This window comes from Catharus ustulatus, chromosome 4 (genome assembly GCF_009819885.2).
Source record: "Catharus ustulatus isolate bCatUst1 chromosome 4, bCatUst1.pri.v2, whole genome shotgun sequence".
In the NCBI taxonomy this organism is placed as follows: Eukaryota; Metazoa; Chordata; class Aves; order Passeriformes; family Turdidae; genus Catharus; species Catharus ustulatus.
Window position 1 is genome coordinate 45,887,815 of NC_046224.1, and position 23,388 is coordinate 45,911,202.

General features: G+C 34.8%; 1 protein-coding gene across 3 annotated transcripts in view; it reads left to right on the plus strand.

Annotated features, from left to right (window-relative positions):
• The window catches only part of PPP1R12A (protein phosphatase 1 regulatory subunit 12A), a 115,841-nt gene that overhangs the window by 59,574 nt on the left and 32,879 nt on the right, over nt 1-23,388 (plus strand). For all 3 annotated transcript variants that reach the window (XM_033057586.2, XM_033057587.2, XM_033057588.2), the window contains exons 3-11: nt 3,094-3,212; nt 9,364-9,523; nt 11,321-11,465; nt 13,676-13,750; nt 14,175-14,263; nt 14,391-14,548; nt 18,039-18,160; nt 20,631-20,846; nt 21,617-21,711. In XM_033057586.2, coding sequence (XP_032913477.1) covers nt 3,094-3,212; nt 9,364-9,523; nt 11,321-11,465; nt 13,676-13,750; nt 14,175-14,263; nt 14,391-14,548; nt 18,039-18,160; nt 20,631-20,846; nt 21,617-21,711 — 1,179 coding nt within the window. The remainder of the gene's footprint in view (nt 1-3,093; nt 3,213-9,363; nt 9,524-11,320; nt 11,466-13,675; nt 13,751-14,174; nt 14,264-14,390; nt 14,549-18,038; nt 18,161-20,630; nt 20,847-21,616; nt 21,712-23,388) is intronic.

Sequence of the window (23,388 nt, forward strand, 5' to 3'; positions counted from 1 at the left end):
TAGTAGGTGATGGTGGAAATTTTGTTTTTACTTTTTCACTGCTTCCAAGTTTACATAAAGCAACTTTTTCTAGACATAGTGTCGAAAGACATGGTTCTGGACTTACTGTTACGCAGCTTCAATTTCCTTTTCACTGTATACATGTAGCTGTATAAATTAAATATCAGTCAAGGAAATGAAGTTATATTCTGTTTGCTTGCTTTAGAATGATGACATTTCAAGATGAAGGTAATATTTAGTTTAAAAAGGAGAAATACAAGCAGTTGTTTGTTATTTAGGGTTTTTTTCTCCAGAACGTGGAAGTCAATATATACATACATACCTACACACAATAATACACTGTTACATGTGAAGATTTTAGTATATGGTACCAGGATAATTTAAATGTCAAATACACCCGTATTTGAAGTCGTACATAAGTTTGAAATACAGTTCATTTGAGAAATAATTTTCTCATGTAAACAGCAAAATCTTCTCGTTTTTAGGATTATTCTGTTTTTCTGCTCAGTAATGCCCTACAAACTCAGGGCATCATTCATTTGGTCTTGTTTGCAAATCTGTTTTCTTTGTGTATGCAGTGCAGAGTCAACATGGAAAACGATTCCTCTCCCTCGGTAGCACTAAGTTTCTAAGAAAACCATTGATTCTATAGGTAGCAGGTTGACTTCACGTTCCATGTGAATCCTGTGATTGCTTTGCTGAAAGTAGCTGTACTCTAAATAAACAAATGCATACATACACTTTTACAGGACAGGGTAATCTGCATGATATGGAAAACAGAACAAATGTAGATATCATTATTAGGTTTAAAAGATATTTTTAAAATAGTTGGAATCTGATTTGCTTTTTAGTAACTCAAATTTATAGTTAAATTATATAGTTAACTCGGGTTTATAGTAAATAATGTTCTTTCAATAAATTTACCTGAGGGGATCACTGTTAATTTTTTGAGAAGGATAGCAGTGGAGAGGCCTAGTTGGAGTGGCTGAAGGAAGGTTGGGAAAAGAGTTTTCTCACTTCCTTGGCAAGGAGTGTGCTGCCTTTAATCTTTGTTGTATTGCTTCCATCCCTTTAAATCCTGTGAACATGGAGCAAGTTCACGTATCCTTTCCATGCTGACCCAGGAAAACCAAAGCCCTGTAAGTACCTGCAATAGGAAAATCAGATAACTCTACTTCTCCAACCCTGCTAATCCCCCAGCATTGCTGATCTGATTTTGATCTGTAAGCAGCTTCATTTTGAAATCTGCTTTACAGGATCAATTGATCATAGAGTTGTCTGTCTATAGCAATAATAACTCTTTAAAATGCTATGCTAGCCTTTTATTCATTCCCTACACTTTTTTATATATTTCTTCTTTTATCATAACTACAAATTATTGACCCAGGTGGCCAAATACAACTGCTTCAATGAGATAGGTATTTTCCTTACAGAAGTGGTTTCATTTTCTGCTAGAGATATTGTGTGGAAAGATGTAAAAATTTTTCCTGTCTATATTAGAACATAAACATTGAAAGAATATGAATATTCACTTGGGGTTTTAAATAAAGATATTTTTGTAAGTGGTTTACTTTATTTTGACTTTGTAAAAAATTTGATTTCCCCACTGCTGTTTCTGCCTGTTTAGCAAACACCTGCATAACAATTACCTGATCTGTGACCTGGGGGGATGTTTCACTGTTAATACAGCCAATATTTTTGAGAAATATTGTTCCTCTGTATTAATTTTTCATTTCTGCAGAAGTTCAGTCTTTTAAAAGGAGAGAGGTCGGAATTAGAGCACAGCATTCTTTCAAGAAGAACACTGTAAAACCAACATGGTATACCAGCATTGAAGTTGTTGGTGGCAATTGATGATGCATATGCCAGGAGATAATAGTTGCATCTCTGAGAATTAGTTTTCATTTTGTGATCTACTAGTTCTTACCACTTCCTGATGTAATTACAGAGATTTAGTAACAGTCCTGTTTAAAGCATACATTAAAAATACGTATATATGAGACTATTTCGTTCTGAGTTTATTGATTAAAGACAACAGATTCCAACTATCTAGGATGATAATTAATTGGCAGAAGTTAAGCAGCAATAAGTACTTAAAAGCATTTGTATTAGTGTTGGATTAATTTTGTGAATGTCTCCTGCATAATTTGGCATTCTGTAGTAGTGAAGGTAGGAAAGCACTTCTTATTTCCTGTAACTGTTATGATGGATGATAGATTCTTCACTGTATCCTGATTTTTTTTTCTCAAACACATGGAAAATATGAATTAAGCTGTGCAAGACAGAGGTGTGTTTGCAGCTTTTTGCTTGTCTTGACTCCTGCAAAGTACTGAATTTTTTAGGTAAATGGAAATAATATGTCAGAAGCTGCGAGACTATTGATCAATTTTAATTGTTCGTTAACTGTAGGTTGTCAATAACTTCACAGGCTTATGGCTTAATACAATTAAATAATGTAATACTTCTGTGATCTATTGTTGGAATTGATCCTTTGATGTGATTGGGAATTGAGAACTTTGGGTTCTTGACTCCTGAGACAGTAACACGTTAAATAAGAGAACATAGTGGGCTTGAAATGTGTGAAGTACTGTTTTCTTTCTCCCCCTTGCCTCCTTCCCCACCAAAAGCTGACCTTATGAATGCATAGAAGGAGATGGAGTTTTGTTTTTATTAACTTTAAGAAGCTGACAAAGAGATCAGGAGTCATCATTTTGGCAAATTGTAGAAACATTATGTGCCACTGAATTTGTGAGTTATAGGAAAAGTGACTTAATAAGAGGAGGCCATCTCTGTTCACCTCATTATCTAGCCATTTTCTTCTTTGAGTTCTTCCAGGTATGTATTAAACATGTCAGGAGTCTTTGCAGCAAACTAAAGACCAGAAGGCTATTTGTATTAATGAGTATTAGGATGAAAAGACATAGGGGTATTCATATGTTGCAGACAGTCAAAAGGGTTTTTACTTACACCCAATCTAAATGTTTCCATTAATTGCATGTGTGCATATGATATCCTAGTGTCTCCAGTTTTGTTTTTTTTTTGCATCAGCTTTGTGGTGTTATTTACAGGTTTTTTTTCTTTGTCTATTGGCAGGTATTTAATTAGTCAAGGAGCACATGTAGGAGCTGTAAATAGTGAAGGAGACACTCCATTAGATATTGCTGAAGAAGAGGCAATGGAAGAGCTGCTTCAGAATGAAGTAAATAGACAAGGTAATTTTGAATACAGAAGGGTGTTGTATTTATGTATTTATGTATTTATTTGAAAACTTGGGCTAAATTGTGACTGCTGAAGTCTATTTTCTAAAGAGAGTTGTTCAATATAGAATGTACAGTTATCTCTTAAAACAGATTTACATAATTTACCAGTAAATTGTAATTGTTTCAGGCTTTATGCAGTTTTAATTTATGTGCTTAAACCCATTTAATGCCCAAAGCAAATGCTGAAAAGAAATTGGAAGACATGATCTTCAGGGAAATAAGAGAACCTACTGATAACACAGAAGTAGACAGTAGATTTGCAAAGGCTTTGATTCAGTGAATTGGTAGTGTTAACAGAAATTTGATTAGCAATTTTTGCAGTTAACACACAATGAACATCAGATTAGACAGTTGTGTGTGTATGTTTTGTGTGTATTACCATTTCCCTATTTTAATTAGTTATTCTCTTTTCTAACAGTACTGTCAGTCTTTCCTTTGCTTTGTTTCTGGAATGCACCTCAACCTAGATTTTTTGAGGTTGTTCTTGAAATGCTTGTCTTTACTGATGTGTGATAGTAAATGACTGCAGTAGCTCTTTGAGAAATTGGAATTGCTTGGGGAATGAACTCTTGCAAGATCCCTCTTTGATGTGTTACTGCTTTTTTAAAATTAAATACTTCATTATATGGGATTTTACGTACATTTTTATAATACAGATATTCAACCTTACACACTAATTTTTATTCTTTTTGCAAGTTTAATCGAATGATTTTGAACAGCCCAATTGTAAAATTAGCATATTGCTACAGCACTGAAAATTTCAGTAGGTTTACATATTTCACAGTTGAAGCTTACAGTAAACTGTGTACGGTACTGTCTTTATAAATCTGAGAGGAAGATACATGTTCCCACTCTGTAGCTATTAGCTTCCAAAGGAATAATTTAGGTTGTTTTAAAATACTGAATTTCACTTGGTATGGGCAACCTATTTTCCTTCCTCTTACATTTTATGGCAGTTGGTTTGCTTGCTTGTTTCACAGAAGCAGGGAAGAAGACATGCATTATCCCTCCTTCTAAATTTGTGTCTGAAGACATAAGAACTGAAGGCTTTTATGTGCAGAGATAAAATCAAAGGAAGTATTTCATTATTGTGGATGAGAATGGAATAGAAAGGGTACAAATCTGGTTGTGAACTTACAGTGTATATCTTACTAAATCATGAGACAGTTGTCTCAGCAATAAGGGTTTAATAGTGCACTTTTGATGGCATCCTTAGGTTGCATATAGATATTACATAAATTTGTGTGATAATGTTACATAAAAAAAGATTATTTACTCATTATCGAATCACTTAAAAAGTGCATAAATGTGTGTGTTGTGGCTAGACAAGTTAATAGCTCTGAAATAGGAACCTAATTGTTTCTCTTAACGTGCAGTTGACAGTGAGGCATTGTGACAGTTTCATCTTTGCCTATGCATGTAGTTGAATATAATTATCCCTCCAGCAGTGAGATAAGTCATATTTCTTCCATATTTTATGCTCCTTCATATCAAATAAAGCAGTACCACAGTTTAGATAATGCAGGTTAACAGTGGGGTCTGTGGAATGGTCAGCCCTGGCTCGGTGTTAAGGTTAATGGAAGACCAGGCTATTTATTTTGAAAATAAACAAGCCTGGGTGACAAAATATCCTATCTCTGTGTAGATAAAATATGCAGTATGAAAATTAAATAGGCATTTTCCATAATATTTTTGCCTTATAACCTTTTCATGTGTTTATTCGTACATTCATTGCAGCTTCATTTTTGTGTTGCAGTGCTAGTGCTGTAAATTTGGCTTCCTACGTGTTTGCAGTCAGAGTTGTTTGGTGGCAAAAGATTGCTTGGAAATATCAGCCAGGTTCATTGTGATTTCAGATTTAAGTGCTGATATTTGATGTTTGTTTCTGTTAGAAATACGAGAAGAATCACTTTTTTACAGCTCACGTCTCCTTTTTTACTGCTTTTGCAGGCCTAAAGTCTTTATAGGAAATGTCAAAACAGACTACTCAGCTATTCAGCATTCTATTAATCATCAATTGGTACTTACGCCCACTTTTTGGCAGGTGTCAAGCTGTATTTTAAGGACATGTCTTATTACAGAACAAAATGTGGGAGCCTCTAGAGGCACTAACTGCGCAAAAATAAATCATGGAATACAATACAGTTCAGATCTCTGTGACATTACAGGTTTAGTAAAAGGAAGGATCTGCAATCCTCATCCTATTTTAACATTCAGGCTCCAATGTCTGATCTAGTGAGGAGATGGTCAGTGATCCAGAGTAATCTTGTTATACAAGTTTATTGTAAGGAGTGCTGGCCATTAAAGAAGAAAGGTTTTCTAATATTATTGTGCAGTGTCTGTTTTTCTTCAGTCATTCTTATCCCCACGTGCTACACCTCTAAATTGCACCAAGGGTTAGGTGCCTTTTCATGTGTTCTCTTGTGTCCTGCTGAGCAAATAGCATGACTTGATACAATGGCCTGTGCAGGAATTGTGAACTAAGGGAATACTTGTCATGTAACTGAAGGTGTACAGCTCTGATAGTTAGGAAAAATTTTTTCTACCCTAATCTTCAGTGGGGAAATACTGGCTTAAATAATTTTTAAGCTTAAAATCTAGCTTAGTTTTGTAATTTGTGAGAAGGTAAATTAGATACTCAAGTAAGATGTAAAGATATTTTTGACCCGGTTAGAAACATTTCACAGATAACAAAATCAGGTGTTTTACAGAAATTATTCCATAGTAGCGCAGAACAACTGTTCTGTTTGCACTCCATGTGGTTAAACTATTTTGTGTGATATAAAAAAACCTTCTTCTAGGACTTGTTTTGCTCCTCCATATGACTAATATCTTTTGCATTGGTTAATCCCGTATATATATAGGGGCCACTGCAATCTTTAAAATCATTTTGCTTCATCAAAAATGTTACTTGGTTTCTCAGTGTGACCTGTCATGTTTCTGCTCTGCAGTGTTTCAACAGAGTTGTGGAAGTTGTCTTTCAGCAGTAAAATATTCATTTGCAGTGGTAAAAAACAACAGACTTGAAAGAGAAGTGGCTTTAGCCCTTGCCAACCCTAGCCAGTTTTAAATGTCTCTCCTCAGGGCTCGAGTGGGGTTAAGTATAATGGTTTGAAGTGATTTTTTTAGCTGTTGATCATCAGATGTCCTCTTAAAATTATTTTTAACTGCTTAAGCAGTTATTTTGAATTATAGGAAACATTCTCAGGAGGTGAGTTAGTGGGGAGAGATTATGTGAGGTGAATCAGGGGTTCAGCGTGGTAGCTATTTATTCAGTAACTATCAGAATGGTCACTCCTGTTCCAAGGAGAAACACATGTTCCTCATTCTTAATTATAGGTAATGTAACAAGACTCCCAGATGTATTGCTTAACTCAGATTTGTTTATGTGGATAAAATGCGAACTATTACATTTGTATATAAACATTCACTTCGTGAAGTAAAAAGTGGGTTGATCTTCCCTGCAGTATCTATAAAACATGCCTTTATATGGCTGAGTCGTCCTGAAACAATGATTCAGCAGTTAAATTTATGCTGAATTTTCATTAAATGCTCACTGAGCAAGCACACTGTTTTCAAACCTGTTTGGGGCTGTTGAGTAACACTTGTTGATCAGAAAAAAAAGTGAAAGCATTTAGCAATAAATTATTAATGATTTAAGTTGTTAGGCTGCCAGAGAGGTTAAGCACACTGGTGGTGTGAGCAACTGCTGAGGCTGAGGCTGAGCTGGGAGGCAGTGCATTGCCATCTATGGGCCGTCGGGAGAAAGGGTTGGAAACAGATGATGAGCATTTTCTTTTCTCCTGGTATCTTAGTTGAGTCTGGAAAACAAAAGGAAGGAGAAAGGCCCATACAAGGTATAATAAAGGCTGTTTGCGTTCCATTTTCTGTAGTTAATAATGGGAATTGCATTTATCTCAGAGTACAGCTTTTTTTTTTTTTTTTTGTGACACACAGTTTAATTCCCATTTTCACACCAGTTATTAATGTGGAATGTTTTATTTAGATTGGCAAGATTCTGGTACTTTCTTTTATTGAATATAGAAATTTTCTAGAAATTTTTGTGTTGTAAAATAATATATTGATACAGTCATTACTCCTCTGCAACCATTATATTTTGTTTGGGCTTCAGAAATCCAATAGCTCGTGATATTAATGGAAGTATGTATTGAGTATTAGTTACTTTTTCTGCAAAAACATTGCTATTTTGACATAATAACCTGGGTTGTTAGGCCTGTCTGGAAAGTAAGCTTGAATGTGACCCATTAGAAGCTCACGAGATCAGGGTCTGGAATGAGGTTTTTCTCTGTTCCTCCTTTATACAAAAGTGAGTCCAAGCAAACAGCTGTGTACATAAACGGTTTTACGCTGATAGGAATTTTTTTGGATTCTTCAGGTGGAGGAGGTTACTCATGCTGATAAGGATTCACAGTTGGACTTTGAGCATACAAAAAGGGAATGGACATAAATATGACTAAGAGATGATCAAATATACATTATATATATTTACATAGTAGTGTTTTGCAGGCAACATGGATGCGTGAATGACTGTGCTCTAGAATATTGTCCAGGATCTGCTGATCACTGCTGTGTCATTCTGAATGGCGAGCAGATGCTCAGGCCCATGAAGTTACAGTTTGCAGTAATTCACATACCACCATGTAGGAGCTTCCTGAGGAATGAGAATATGTGACTGTCAACGTGGTATTGATTCAGAGTTCCTGGTCTTCATTCTTCATACCTGTCCTACTTGGAAAGTTTTTCAGCTTTTTCCTCTCCTTCAACAGCCTTGTATGTCTTCCTGCATCTTAGAGGTTCAATCATCCAGATTATAGTTTTTCATCAGTTTCTGATGAAATGTAATTCTATTCATTTTTTACCTAAATTGTCAAGAGTGAAATGGTTTTGCTGGTCAATTAATTTAATGAGTCTAGGTGTTCAGTCAAGTCCTCAGAACACTGACTTTTAACTTGCTTCAATTACATTATGGTACTTGAAGTTTTATCTTTGATTGTCTTTATCGTAAAGTTTTACAGTATGTATCTCCCAAGTCCCTGCATACCAGTGTGTAAGATTAGAGAAATCATACACATAAAAACATTTTGTTGAAAGTTGGGAGACTTACTTTCTGATAGAGGTCAACCCAGATACAATTAGTGCTTTTGATGATCACAGTTTCTGAATTGTTTTTCCTTGTGAGTAGTCACCATTCAGCCATCATAAATAGAATTATGTTCGTGCATAGTTCTTTTCAAGATCTCTTTCCTGCTGTTCTTAAGTAGTAATTGCAAAAATGCTTGCAAATAATGTGTTTGCATTACCCATTCAGGGTCTGGAATTTATGACCATTTGTTTAACCTGATATACTTGTCGGTGTTATGATGGTAGTCTGTGTTTCTCCCTTTTCATCAGTGCATGATCTTTTTGTGTGAGACATACTGTAAAAAGTTTTCAGTGTTTTTGGTGATTTTTTAGTAGAACTATGAAGTGCAATATCCAAAATGTTGTCTGTTTGTGTATAAGGTTTGTGATTCACAGTGATAGGAGACAAACCAGAAATGCTTCAGAAAGTATAAAAGATATAGCTCCATCTTGTCTTAAGTGTTAAAAAGCAAGATTGTTTCTCTTTCCATAGAGATCTGTTTGTAAAACAACTTCAGCTGTTTTCTACTGTATGCAGATACATCAACACAGACTTATTTTTTGGTGCTCAGAAAATTTAAATAGAATTTTCCTCTTTTTTTAACAGACCACTTTAGTAGTTAATACTGTGATAGTAGACATTCTTAAAAGAATAAATTTGAAGAGTTCTAGTAAATTTATTTTTATTATATTAATTATATTCATTTATTTATAATCCTTTTTCCACCCAGCCCCCATTCTCTTAAAAAAGGCGTTATGCAATATTGGTTGTTTCCATTACCTTGGAATTCTATTTTAAAAATATTCATATCTAACTCTCAACATTATTCAGATTGTTTAATTTTTATTTTACTATATCATATAAATGTGGCATAAAATTTGTTATATAATTGAATTGAAATATTTGAATTAAAATATTTTGTGTTTTCTCTTCCTCTCTCCCCCTCCCTGCCTGAATTAGGGGTTGATATAGAATCAGCTCGAAAAGAAGAAGAACGAATAATGCTAAGAGATGCAAGACAGTGGCTCAACAGTGGCCATATAAATGATGTCAGGCATGCAAAATCTGGTGGCACAGCGCTTCATGTAGCTGCTGCTAAGGGCTATACAGAAGTCTTAAAGTAAGTGTGGTTCAACTTTTTCGTATTTTATTGTCTTGATGTAATGCTGCTTGGAATTGGGCACTTCTGACTTTCAGGGAGTGTATCTTGAAAATCCCAGTCTCTTTGGAACAATCTATTCTCAAAGCTTGATTTTATGTTTTCAAGCACTCATAAATCATGATCTTGTTAGCTTTCTATTCTAAGTCATTCAAAATATGAATACTGTATACATGTTGAGCCTAAATACTTGTTTAAGAGAAGAAAGTTGATAGAAAACTTGCCGTTTCTAAAGCCAGCTGTGTAAGCAAGCTTAAGACCTTTTCATAATGCCAGTTAGCATCCTTGTTGGAGCATATGTTCAAGACACTGTATCTATTTCCATACATAAAGCAGAGTTAGTAATCCATGCTAAAAGTTTTTACATTTTAAAACCAGATAATTTAACTTCGTGTTGTGATGTTGTTTTTAAAAATCATAACTCTTGAAATCTTCCCTGGAAAGCTTTAGGCTTCAGGTGTCCCCTAATTCACAGCTATTGATAAAGGTAACATCAATACATATTGTAACATATTTAATTTCTTTTTATCAAAGCTCTACTTTTATTGTAGTAAAGCGTAATTAGTAATACATTGCTTTAACATGATTGTAAATTTATTTGACTGCTTTACCGGTGCTAGGAGCACTTACAAACTGTAACATGAAAGAAAATGAGTACACATCTGACTGTGAGTATTGGTGCCTTTAAGGTCTGCAGGGCAATTTATTGAACGGGAGTTCTGTTTCAAAAAACTCTAATGCTTCAGCATGATGAAGACAAATTACTCTGTTGGAAAAGAGTCATTTTTGTTTTAAAGTAGCAGGTGTCTAAGGGAGTTGTATCTATAACTGTTTGGGTATTTTTTAACTCTCACAGTTACTGTCTTTTTTGTAGTCCAGTCTGTATACTTTTCATAGGAGAGGCAGAACATATGTGCAGGCAATTTTTGTGATTGCTTCAGATTATCAAAAATCTGTGCTCTGTATCGGAAGCAATACTGCAAGATTTGCAGCTGAGCATGTGTCAAAGTTGATTCATTGGAGGATATTGCTGTAAGTGTATTGGCTCTTGAGAAACTGAGAAAATTTTTTGAAAAAAATATTTTGTTCCTATGTGATTTTTAACAATTACGGATAGTGGTTCAGAAAGCTCTTAGCTCTTTACATAAAAATACTTGTTAGGTTAAGTGTCCTTTTGTCACTTTGATGCTCAAGTGAGAACCATGATTAATGGGAGTGCTGAATGCAGGCAGAACAGCAGGTCCTCTCTTTGAGAAACTCTCCTCCCTCTCAAGGAACAGTTAAAGCATGTACACACTAGATTTTTGCAAAAAGTTAATGACAGGAAATGAAACTTTCAAGCAGCCAATTTTAGAATGGAAGGAGGTTTTAATAGTTTACTAATAAGAACACTGTATGTAAAAATTTTTTACATTCTACAGCTCTTCTTTAAAAGTCTTTTTCCTATTACTGCATGTACAGAGAAGAATATCTAACTATATAAACAATGATCTTTGGAGAGGAAGTGAGTAGAGAAGAAAAGGGAAAAGGCTTTTTTTTCTTGAATTTTCCTTAATGTATATATACACACACCTACTAGACAATGAAAAGGCAGATGTTTCTATGAGAAGTAAAATTAATCAACTGTCAGTAGCCCAACTAAAATATCTATGAGAAAAAAGGAGAAAGATTACCAGATACTAGCAGTTTCACAATTTTTATGAAAATGTATTTATCCTTGTCAGCAGTGTCAAGATCTATTTCTTTTAATTTCTTCAGGCTTTTAATACAGGCTCACTACGATGTAAATATTAAAGATTATGATGGCTGGACACCACTTCATGCTGCTGCTCACTGGGGTAAAGAAGAAGCATGTCGCATTTTAGTGGAAAACCTATGTGATATGGAGGCTGTCAACAAAGTGGTAGGATTTTTATGTAATCCTTGTCAAGATACAAAGTTCTGGTCTCTAAAGTGACTTTAGAAGCCAGGGTAAGAAAAGTGATGATAAACTGCTGTTTACTGTACGTGGAGCTTTATATAATGCATGTGTTGTCAAAACAGCATGGTTGTGTTCTGAACTAAATTCTCTGATTGTCTAAATTAATTTCTAGGCCAACTTTATGCTTAGTTCTGTATTAAATGATCCATTTAATCTTTGACATGGAAATTCACAATTGAAAGAGTTTGTTGACATTTCAGAGGTACAAAATTAGTGACTTGATGGATTGCATTCAGGCTTTCATTTGATCTCTGAAGATGATGATGATGCTTTTGGGTAGTATTTTAACTCTTAAAATCAGCTTGTGTTGGTATATTAAAGAGTTGTCACTATATTATGCTGATTTGGGTGTGGCGGAAAAAACTTACAGGTAACTCTGGACCCCCTGGACATAGCCTGAATGCTTCCTAAGCTCTATTTCTTTGACTTTTATGCAATGTAGCTTATGTAGCTTGTGTAGCTTGCTAGTCTTGCTCCCAAGAGACACAAACATGTTCATGAGTTCACGTAACCATCAAAAGGATCCAAATCTTTTCATTCAGTGCTGAGCTCTCATTTTTCTCCTCATAGTTTGTTTTACAGATAGATTGTGTTCTGCTTCCAATTTATATGTTAGATTTTTTACTGGCATTGTGAAAATGTGGATGTTATACACTAGGGAGCACTCTTATGAAACTATGTTCAAATCCACTGGAGGATAGGGAGATATCATAGAGAGACGTCGGCTGGTTTTTTTGGTTTATGTACTTGTCTCCACAAGCCGGGAAAGTTTTGCCTATGTTAAAGTAAGCTAGTAAGCGTTTTTGCTTTTGGAGAAGTGAGGACTGAAAACTCTGGATTTGGTTTCAGTTGTATATGTTCAGCGTATCAGAGAACTCAGCCAGGATTGTTTAGGCGTCTGATTACAGGTATCAACTGTTGCAGGTTTGCGTTTAAGATGTAACCTTCTAACTTTTTAAAAATTATGACTTGAAATCTTCCCTGGAACAGGGAACTTGCAACAGATTTCTGCAAAATGACTTTTTGTGGTCATAGTAGGTCTAACTACCACATAATAGCTACCTAAAAATAGAAGGCCACATTAAATACTGTAGTTACAATGCACATATAAACTTGTGATGGTAGTCATGGCAGAAGAACTTAATGCTTGTTGGAGGGTGCACATGCTTCTGCTGTATGATCAATCAGAATTATTGGTTTAGAGGTTCATCGTTTCTAACCAGTTAAGATAGTCTTCACAGTGTAATTTGGAATAAGTTTGCCTTTAGTTAGCATTTTGAGAAACTGAAATAAGCACAGACAAACAGGAACACCTTTCATTATTGTTACAAGCTGCTGTGGCCACTTTTAAATGACAGCTCTGTTTTTACTGCTGGTTATTATACAGAAATACTTCATAGTTTGATCTTGTCATGATGCCCCCCAACATCTCAGTAAGTCCACCCAGCATGTTGATGCAGCTGCATTTATGCCAGTGAATATAGGACTTTGCCTAGATTCCAGCCTTCGAGTATATGTCCCATGGAAATCATACCCTAAGGAGAAATAACAAGTAATCATAGCAGATCGTTTATAAAATAGAATTTAAATTGTAAAATACAGCTTTACTGTAAAATGTGAATGCATGACTGCTTAAATTCAGTGTAACTCCCTTAAATCATTAAATCTTAAAAAATCAAGCTGTATGTGATAGTCTTAAGCTGGGCAAGATACTGAACTGCTCAGGATCCATCTGTTCAGCTGCCATTGTGAACAGTTGTTTGGCACTAGTACTGTGAGATTATATTATATTCATCAATCTACCTTTCATTGACTGTGGGACTTTTTTCCTTCAAATGACAGTAAAATTTTATTGTCATGTCCTTATCACTTAAAAATGTCTTTACTCATCAGGTATAAATGCTTTTGTTTGAATTTTATCCCACCCCTTCCGCAAAAAAAAGGAATATGAAAAACTGTTTTCAAGTACTGACAGACTAACAGTTTGCAGTAGAGCTTGATTGGTATTTTCCAATTTCTCTCTCTAAATGTTCTCCTTAACGTGCATCATCACGAGATGAGACGACATCATAGTCCAATGCATTTAAATTCTGTTGTACAATACTGTTGTCTTGCTTCTTCCCCTTCTCCAGGGCCAGACAGCATTTGATGTGGCAGATGAAGATATTCTAGGATATTTAGAAGAGTTACAAAAGAAGCAGAATCTGGTAGGCCTTGTGCTTATATATGTTACATTTTGTTATGCATACGATTATGGTATTCAACTCAGGGAAGCATATAGATTAAAACCAAAGTTTTAAATTCAGGGCTTCAATTCAGATGATGCTGGAGTCATCTCAAAAGGTCTTTTATGCCCTTAGCTAGTCACCTATGATGACCAAAAAAGCCTTAGAAGAAAAAAGGCGATCTACAGATCGCCTTGTGCAGTGGATATTTTATGATCTGAAGTATTAACAATGAGCATCTTACTTGGAGTAACAGTTTCTAAAATTTTTAGAGCTTTGAACTTTTATTCTTTGAAAGTTTATACACATTCTAGTGTTTGTAGTATTTGGAGATTCCCCTCCATTTGTAATTTTGTCACACTGATGCCATTCTAAAAATTTAACTGCATCATTCTGTGTTTTGAAGCTTCATAGTGAGAAACGTGAAAAGAAATCTCCCCTAATTGAATCCACAGCCAACCTGGATAATAATCAGACACAGAAAACATTTAAAAAGTAAGTAAAAATAGGAAAAATTATGAAGTCTTTAAAAAGATGACTTTACAAGCTGTCACAAAGTCCTACTTAACTGGCTTTAGTAAATTTTTCAGTATTTAAGAAATACTTCTCTTTTCATACTCAGTAAGGAGACACTGATTATAGAGCAAGAAAAGAATGCATCTAGTATAGAGTCTCTGGAGCAAGAGAAAGCAGATGAAGAAGAAGAAGGAAAGAAGGATGAATCCAGTTGTTCTAGTGAAGAGGAAGAAGATGATGACTCAGAATCTGAAGCAGAGACAGGTATGTTATTTGAAGCATTGCCTTTCATTAAATATTTACTTTATAAATTTACTTATTTAATATCACATGATACAGAGTTAAATTACATTTCACTTACTCTTCTGTATTTCACTAAGTTTACAGTTATTTTAAAGTACATTTATATATGTCTAAAGTCAAGTCATAACAGATATCAAATGGATGTCTTTGCTGGTGACTACTTAGGTTAAAGCTATGAATCAGGTTACTTGGTTGGCTGCTTACCAAATTGATGCCTTTAATTAGATAGATAGAATAATATATGCCTGAAGTAGCATGTCAGAAACATTGAAAAATTTAGAAGATGAAATTAGAGAGGAAGACTTCTTAGAAATATTTGCTTGTGAAACTGGTAGAGAGATTGGATCAGCAGAAGTACAAACATTCTCATTTATTCTTATCATCTTGAAGTAATTACCAATTAATCTGGCTCAGGTATTCATCGAGTAGTACTGCATATAGTTTCAGTGTGTACTGAGATAAAGTTGTTATTTCATATATAGCTTCAGTTCAAGAGGAATGTTCTTTGAAAAGTTTTGCATTGTACACGAAGTTGTATGCACATTGCTCTATTTCTCTCTTGAGAAATGGAGTTGGTTGTTTTCTTGAACAATTATCAGAGTAGCAAGTACTGATACGAGAACAGCATAATATCTTTTCCTTTCAAACTAGAAAACAAGTGTCTGGCAGCAAGTGTTTAAAGATATATGTTCAATCTTGATAAAGAATCCTGAAAAGGTAACCCTTTTTGGTGAACTGTCAGCTTTTGTTTTAATACATTCTAATTTCTTCACCTGGAAAGATAAGACTAAGAAGGCATTTTAGAGCTAGCCAATCTATCATAAGCATTTCATGTAGGTAGAAATAAAAATAACTTGCGAAACCAAACTTTCTATTATGGTTTAAATTTTTTTTGTAGTTTGAAATAATCCAGCATTTCAGTATTAGGCTGAAAAATGTGTCTGACAAGCTTTGTAATTACTCTTTTACCTTAGTGTACTTACATCCATTATTTACTGAGCTTTGCTAAACTCAAACTACTTATAATATATAACATGTAGTAATTTCTCTGTCACTGAGCTGACTGTAATGTCTGCTGAACTTTATGACTCTGGTAACTGTGTTCTCTTCATTGCCAGTAGTTTGTGCCAGGAAAATCTGACTGTGACACAAGAATTAATTTATGTAAACTTTGGGGGTTTTAATATCAACAAGGCTTTATCATACTTTATTTGGCAAGATACACTTTAAGCTTTTCTCTGTAGAGCTACGTCTTTTAAGTTCCAAGATTTTACTTTCCCTTTCTTTACCATTATTAAGCTTGAGAAAATGAAAGATTTTCCTAGTGAAAAATCTTATTATTATAAGAAGCATTTTGATTGTGAAATATTTTAACAGTGTTCAGTATTCTGAAGTACTGGAAATGGTGATTTCTAATATTTTCTAATGTTTTTCTGTATTTTTGTTTCATTGGTTACGTGAGAATATAGTTTAAAAATAAATACACATCAGTCTGTAAGACCAATAAGGGAAATATGAATACGAAAGGAGCTTATTGCAAGGGACAGGGAAACAAGATAAAAAATGAAATATTCATCAGTTCAAGTTTTGCAACTTACTTTTTTTTACATACCTTAATATTTTTTTAAAATAGTCCGTATCAGCTCAGTCATGCGTACAACTATGTTCTTGCTGTTCTGGAAATAATTTCAGAATACAGTTTTGAAAAAATCAATTTTTCTCCTTCCATGCTTTCATTCCTAATAATTTTTTCTGTATATTTTAAAGATGTATTACTTACAAATTTCTAGCAGATTGCATCATCTCAAATCATACTGTCAGTCCACATTGCCTTGTTCAGCTTTTTATCACCTAGAATTTTACCACCATTCTTTTTCACTTGTTTTTAAAAAGAACTTTCCATGAAGTGCTGTTGGTCAAGTAAGCTGTTTATATTTGTATTTGTTTACTGTGTAACTAACATTGAAAAGATCTATTCAACTATGTCCATAACTAAAACAAGTGTGTAACAGCAATACCATGGATTACACAATTTCTAATTGTAGATTAGTACTTTGTTGAATTTAAATGTTAGTTGTGAGAACACTTCATGAAAACCTTTCTAAATTAATTCCTCCTAAGCTGTATGGGTCAGGTAGATGGAAAGATGTTTATAGTAGGGCCAAAACCAGTGGGGATTGAACCCCATATTGCTTCGTACTGCTTCATACTGCATAACATTTGAGCCCAAAGAATGTGCAGTTTGAATACAGAAGCGAGGTGCAATGTTATGAAACTCAAGCAAAAGCTGTGACAGCAGTTGTTGCATCACAATCGTGGTATTTTCTGTGTATTTGTGTAAGAAGGTTTAAGGTTCATAAATCATGGACCTTAAAGGAAGGAATTTGGACAAAGCAGAAAAGAGTAGATAGGTAGACAGAGAAATGTAGGTAAATGAAAATGTAGGTAAATGAAAAAAGGGACAAAAAAGGAATGAAGCCAATGGAAATTTGGTGTTCTGGAAGGCAAGTCCCTGCCTCAGCTCATTTTGGTGAACAGAATTCCTGATAGGGTTCTCTGTACCATTAATTATTTCATTGAATTCAAACATGCCTAGCCATCAGAGAATAAATGTTTCACTTTGAATTGGCACCTGCCTTCTGTTGTTTGAATTAACTTTTAAAGAATCACAGAATCAAAGGATAGTCAGGGTAGGAAGGGAGCTGTGGAAATCATCAAGTTCAACTTCCCTTGCCAAGACAGGATGACCTAGAGCAGGTTGCACACAAAAGCATCCAGGTGGGTCTACAACCTCCCTGGGCAGCCCCTTCTAGTGCTCTACCACCCTCTGTGTTCTTCCTCATGTTGAGGTGGAATTTCTTGTATTTTATTTTATGGCTATTGCTCCTTGTCCTGTTGCTGGACATCACAAAAAAGAGTCTGGCAGCATCCTTGACACCTACCTTTGAGATATTTATATGCATTAATGAGATCTGATAACTTATCTCTTACTTTTACGATTTTTATGATCATTAGCCTGCTACTAAAATACAGGCTGTGTGGAAAGACTGAAATCTCTGTCTCCAGATATTTCCAAGATGTGACTCATCAAAGCCTTGAACAACCTGATTCACAGGCAGTATTGACTCACCTTTGAGCAGAAGGTTGAGTTAGGTGATCTCCTCAGTCACTTTGCACCTGAATGATTCTGTAGTTCTGTCTCTACGTCTCTAAATGGTTACACTTTAATGAATACAATAAAATTGTTACATGAAGAACCTTTTAGGAAAAAAGGTGAACCTAACTTAAGATAAAAATTGAGAGTGAGGGAGAAAACACTGAGGAATAAATAATAAAATGCTAGTCATAAAGTTAACTGTTAAATTTGTTGGATAGAAATTCAACTTGATGTTTAAAGGTGGTGAAATTGTGAATGAAAAATGAAGATTAAAATCTTGTAAATATTTTGCAGATAAAACCAAAACCTTGGCAGCTAATAATGCAAATACCACAAGTACACAATCAGCATCAGTAGCTGTGATGGCACCTTCAGTAGCTGGTGGCCAAGGGGCACCTACATCACCTGTTAAGAAGGTAAAAGAAAATACTTTTTTATTTTCTATTATGTCATAATCTTAGGATTTTCTTTTTATTTTTTTCTGTGTAAGTATATATTTTTTGATTCTAGTGTAGATTTGGTTAACCGGTGAATTGATAATAATACATATAGATTCTTAAAATACTTTCTGTTCTTCCCCAGAAGCTGTCATTTTTTAAAAAATTTTGAATGTTTGTAATTCTGAACAAAGACCTAAAATACAGAACTATGGAATAACTTGAATGTAAAATCCTTCTAAAAAAGAAAAATTCTGTTGCACAATCAGTGAAGTTCTTGTTTTTCCTGAAGCTAAATTTCGTCTTTTGAAAGTCTTTTTTATGTTGGACTCCTCCAGAATTTCTAGAAACTACAGTTCAAGTGTCTCTCTGTGGCTGTATTTCTGATGCACTTAATTCAAGGGAGGCAAGACTTTGTGACTTCTAGGAGTCCCTTGAAGTATTCAACTAGTACTTTGGCACAAAAGTTGAAAATGATACCTGAAATAAGAACTAGAAAGTTGGTCGGTCTCATTCCTGTTTTAATATGGTTAGAGGTACATGTTTTCTTCAATGCCCAGCTCAAAGCCCCACCTGACGAAGCCGTATCGCATGCTGGAAGCTTTTTCAACCTCTAACTTTATAGGAAATAAAGTTAATTTGGATGATGTTTACTTTTACTTGGCAAGGGGAGAAAAATTACAGTAGATAATAATGCATAGTCAGAAGGCAACATATAAGTTACACTTTTAGAGTATCGGAGCAAACTGGATAGTAAGCCAGTAAATCTTCATTTGTCATTCATTACAACTTTTCTATACACAGTATCATCAAAGTGTAGCCTTCTACTGATGCATCTGAAAAGCGTGTTCAGGAGAAATGGTAACCATGATATACTGCAGCCACAATAGAGAGAAAAGACAATACCGGGAGAATAGTATAAACTGTATTTTGCTCCTGGGAGCTTACTGGGGTTAAACTTCCATATTCACATTAGAATCTAATAGTGATTAATCTTACAAGTATACTTTAATGTAACAGGTGCAGGTATGTGATTTAATGATATCGGGGAATATTTTCATAAGAGAGGAAATAAGCTTGATTTTAAACTAAATTATAGCCTTTTACAAATCATCAATACAGTTCTAATTTTGTTGTGGTTTGTATTTTGGTCTTCTAGGTAAAAAAGTGCAGGCTAAAAATAAACTGTAGTTACCTTCCTATTACTATGTGAAAAGCTCAGGACCATCTGTTGCTACAAAATAAAAGCACATTATGTCAAAATTAATATCTTGTACCATAGCAGGTACACGTGATATGAAGGAGCATTTACAGCTCCTACCAGTAAACAAAAATGCTTTAAACTGTTTTTTACCAGTGAAGGTAAAGCAGCATTCTGTGTGTGACCTTGCACCTACCCTTGCACCTGCCTTTTTGGGTCTGCACCATCTGATCTGCTGTAGCTGCACTTCTGCTTTTACATCATAGATGGCCAAACCAAGGAGTGCAGATGCAGTATACTAAGCTAGAAGTCAGATTTCCTTCAGTCTTCATTGCTTTCAGTAATGCTGCTCTCTGACTGCAGGTACTGAAGGTAAGGCAAGTTTGGGAGGGATAGCTATGTTAGTGTGGGATCTGATTCAGGGGTATGAATGATACATGGTAAGAAGAGGCATGTTAGCGTGAATGTTCCGCTATTCTCGACAGTGTGAGGACTTAGGCCACAGACCTTGTAAGGCCACAAGCTTTGCTGTTCTTTTCTGTGCAAGCTGTAATTCTGTCTCTGAATGAGCTAAACATGCTGTGTTACATTTAGTTGTAATTTTGTTACTGAGGTTTTTTAAGTGTCTTTTACTGCTATTTTGTGTTGTAATGAAGAGTTACTTAATACAAACCTAGGAACGAACCATATGGTGTTAAAACAACCTTTTGTTTCTATTTTCCTTCCTTTCAATCTTCATCTTTGTCTTGTCTTAATTGGCTTTAGTATGATTTCATTCCTCCTATCATGCCTGTCGTGGAGTCAGTAGATCCTGCATCATGGAGGCAGGGCTTGCGCAAAACTGGCATTGTTCTTGTGCCCAATAAGGGTGAAAAATCTATGGTGAGGTTCTTGTGTGCACAGGTTTATGTACAGGTTTATGTTGCAAAATAACATATTTAATCAAAATGTTAATACCATATTTGCATGTTTCTAAGTTTTATCTCAAGTTCACAGCGTGTATTACAAAGTGTGGGTTATTGTAAGCTAACTTTTATAGGAGTGGTATTCCTTGACCAGTCTTACATTTCTGATCTTATTGACTAATTCAAGAGAAAAGTGCCTAGGTTGCCTCTCACTACAACTTCCCTATGAATTCATCACTTACGATTATTAAAAACAGTTGTGTTCTCAAGTCTTTGCAAGGAGCATGAGTTACCTTGCATAATGTAAATTAATAATGTAAATTCATTTTCATGTCTTTTATAGTTTCCAACATCTACAACCAAGGTTTCTCCCAAAGATGAAGAGAGGAAAGATGAATCTCCTGCTTCATGGAGGTTGGGTCTTAGAAAAACTGGTAGTTATGGTGCACTTGCAGAGATAACTGCTTCCAAAGAAGCTCAGAAAGAAAAGGACTCTGCAGGTGTTATGCGTTCTGCATCAAGTCCTAGACTTTCCTCTTCGCTGGACAACAAAGAAAAGGTAACAATTTTCAGGATCAAACAACATTTTGAGGAATTAATATATCTTTCTTAGTATAGAAGTTAATGATTTATTATAGAAGTAAGATTGTAGTGTTCTTTACTAAAATTCCAAGAAGTTAAATTGCAGAGCTTCTTTGTATTCTCTTTCCAAGTGTAATGTGCTCCTTCATTGTCTGGTGATCTGGTGCATGGGTCTAGCATTTAATTCCTTTTTAGGATTTGCAAAGCTAGTGGTAATTTTTACAATTTGGGGGCATCAAAGATTTGACAGCTTTTGCATCACTTTTGGAGAATGATGCTAAAAGAATCTTATAGATTAGTCTCTTTTGTATTCATTTTCATTTTGTAGTGATTTTTTATTTTCAAGAATTGGTTCTTGTATACACTAAACTAAGTGTTGTTCAGGTAGATGAACAAAATAGAACTTGTGATTCTGTTTCAAATACAAATGTTTGTATGATTTAAGGATTAAGAATGAATAATGTACTGTATTATGTAGAAATACTGAACCACTTGCTTTCAGGAATCAGTGTTGGAATTGTACTTCAGCAAAGCAGAAGAAAGAGAAATAAGTCATTAACATCACTGGAATGGAAACATTAGCAGATTCCTTTTCCTGTTGCAATCTCTTATGATATTTAACTAAAGCTTAAAACTCATTTGTATAATCTGGTCACAATAAATACGGCTGGAGTTGGCATAATGATGATTTTCCAGACAAGATAGTCAATAATAGTAACAATTAACAAAAGAGCTAATGTCTTTTAGGAGAAAGATGGAAAAGGAGCTCGACTTGCATATGTTGCACCTACAATACCGAGACGGCTGGCCAGTACCTCTGACATTGATGAAAAAGAAAACAGGTGACTCTGAAGTTACATCTTTTTTAACACAAAATTTAAATAAGATTTTAGAGTGACTGACAAGCTTACGTATTTTGAAACAGTGCTAATGTATAGCATTATCTGGCTGTATAGATTATGTTAACTCGTATGGCAGACCAATTCCTGAAGGTTTTTGTTCTTATAAATTATAATAACCTTTTCTATGGTCCAGATAATCCTATGACAAGAGCGGAACTTGGTGAAGAATGTTGTCTTCTGAGGAAAGAAAATAAATAAAATTGAAAATAAGAAGTCCTAAACTTTTAAGCTGTTGAAGGGTGCTAAAAGTATTTTACTGCTTTGTCTTGAGTCACGAAGTGCTGCTACTGGGCTACATTATTACTTTTGATTATGATAAAATTATGTGTTTCTTATGGACTTCACTTAAAACTATATTGTGCAGCAACAATACAGGAATCATAGGTTAGATAAACAATTCTACTTTTCTTGTTGACATGTTGACCTTTCATTTTTGCTTTCTTTGCTGCTATTGATTCTGTAGCTTTCAGAAAAAAAAACCAAACAAATAGTTGGGTGAATAGGCTTTCTGCCTGTTGGGATTTGGAGTGCTTTCATGGCATATTTACACAGTCAGAACCTTCCTGTTCTTCACTTCTCCATAACTGAGGTTCTATGGGGATGTTTTCTGCAGTTACTGTAGAATGCATAGTACAAAACTTAAAGGTTTCCATAATGCCTTGGTTTTGCTTGGATCATATCTAGATAGATGAATGCTGGATGACCTGAACTGAAAGTCTTTTGTTTGTTCCAAATGTGCTGTTGTAATCCTTGTCTATAAGATTGGTAATCTCCTTATATCTGAAGAGGAATGTCTTCGTTGCTGTTCTTGAGAACTGTTTGTTTCAATGCAATCACAAGATAAATACTGTCTTTTCCTATGCTTGCAGGAAGTTGCTTAAGTTTAGTCTTAGGTTGACAAATTCTGTTTCAAAACAGAATTTCAGGTATTTCAGGGATATTTCAGATCTCACATTCCCCTGAAGTTTATTAGCATATCTCATTTTACTTGGCCAAATGTTTTTTGATCTGGGTTTCTATAAGGGGGAAACTTTGGAGTTTCTGTTTGTGCTATAATTCTCTCAACTACTGTATTCTTTGAGGCTGAATTTGTTGGCTTTGGTTTGTTTGTAGACAGATTATTATTGTTTCATTTTTAAATATTTATTCTTCTAAAAAGCTCTTGTTCTCCAAAAAATGTTGTAGGTAGATAATTAAGACTGGAATAAATACTTCATTCCGTTTTATTCCTTAGAAGCTACTATTGCTTGTAACAAAGAGATTAAGTTTTTCTTCAATGTTGAAGTCTATTTGTGTCCTTGATATGCCAGTCTTGACTTATTCATAGACACAGTTCAAAAAGTGCTTATCAGCAATAGTACAGTTTTTCTCATATGTATGTGATACAACACCCTAAGGCCTAGCCCCGCTCCCTATATACTCTGCAGAGCTAGCCTGGGGTGCTATCATGTAGAACAGATGAGATATTAGAGGCTCTTCCCTGTATTTCTTCAGTTTATTAATCTGTGACTTCCATGGGGGAAGGCAGGGAACAAAGAGCGTGAAACAAAGGGGCTCGGGGTTTTTCTATGGGTCAGGAAAGGGGAGGGGGAAACTTCTTGGCTTCTTTCCAGTCGG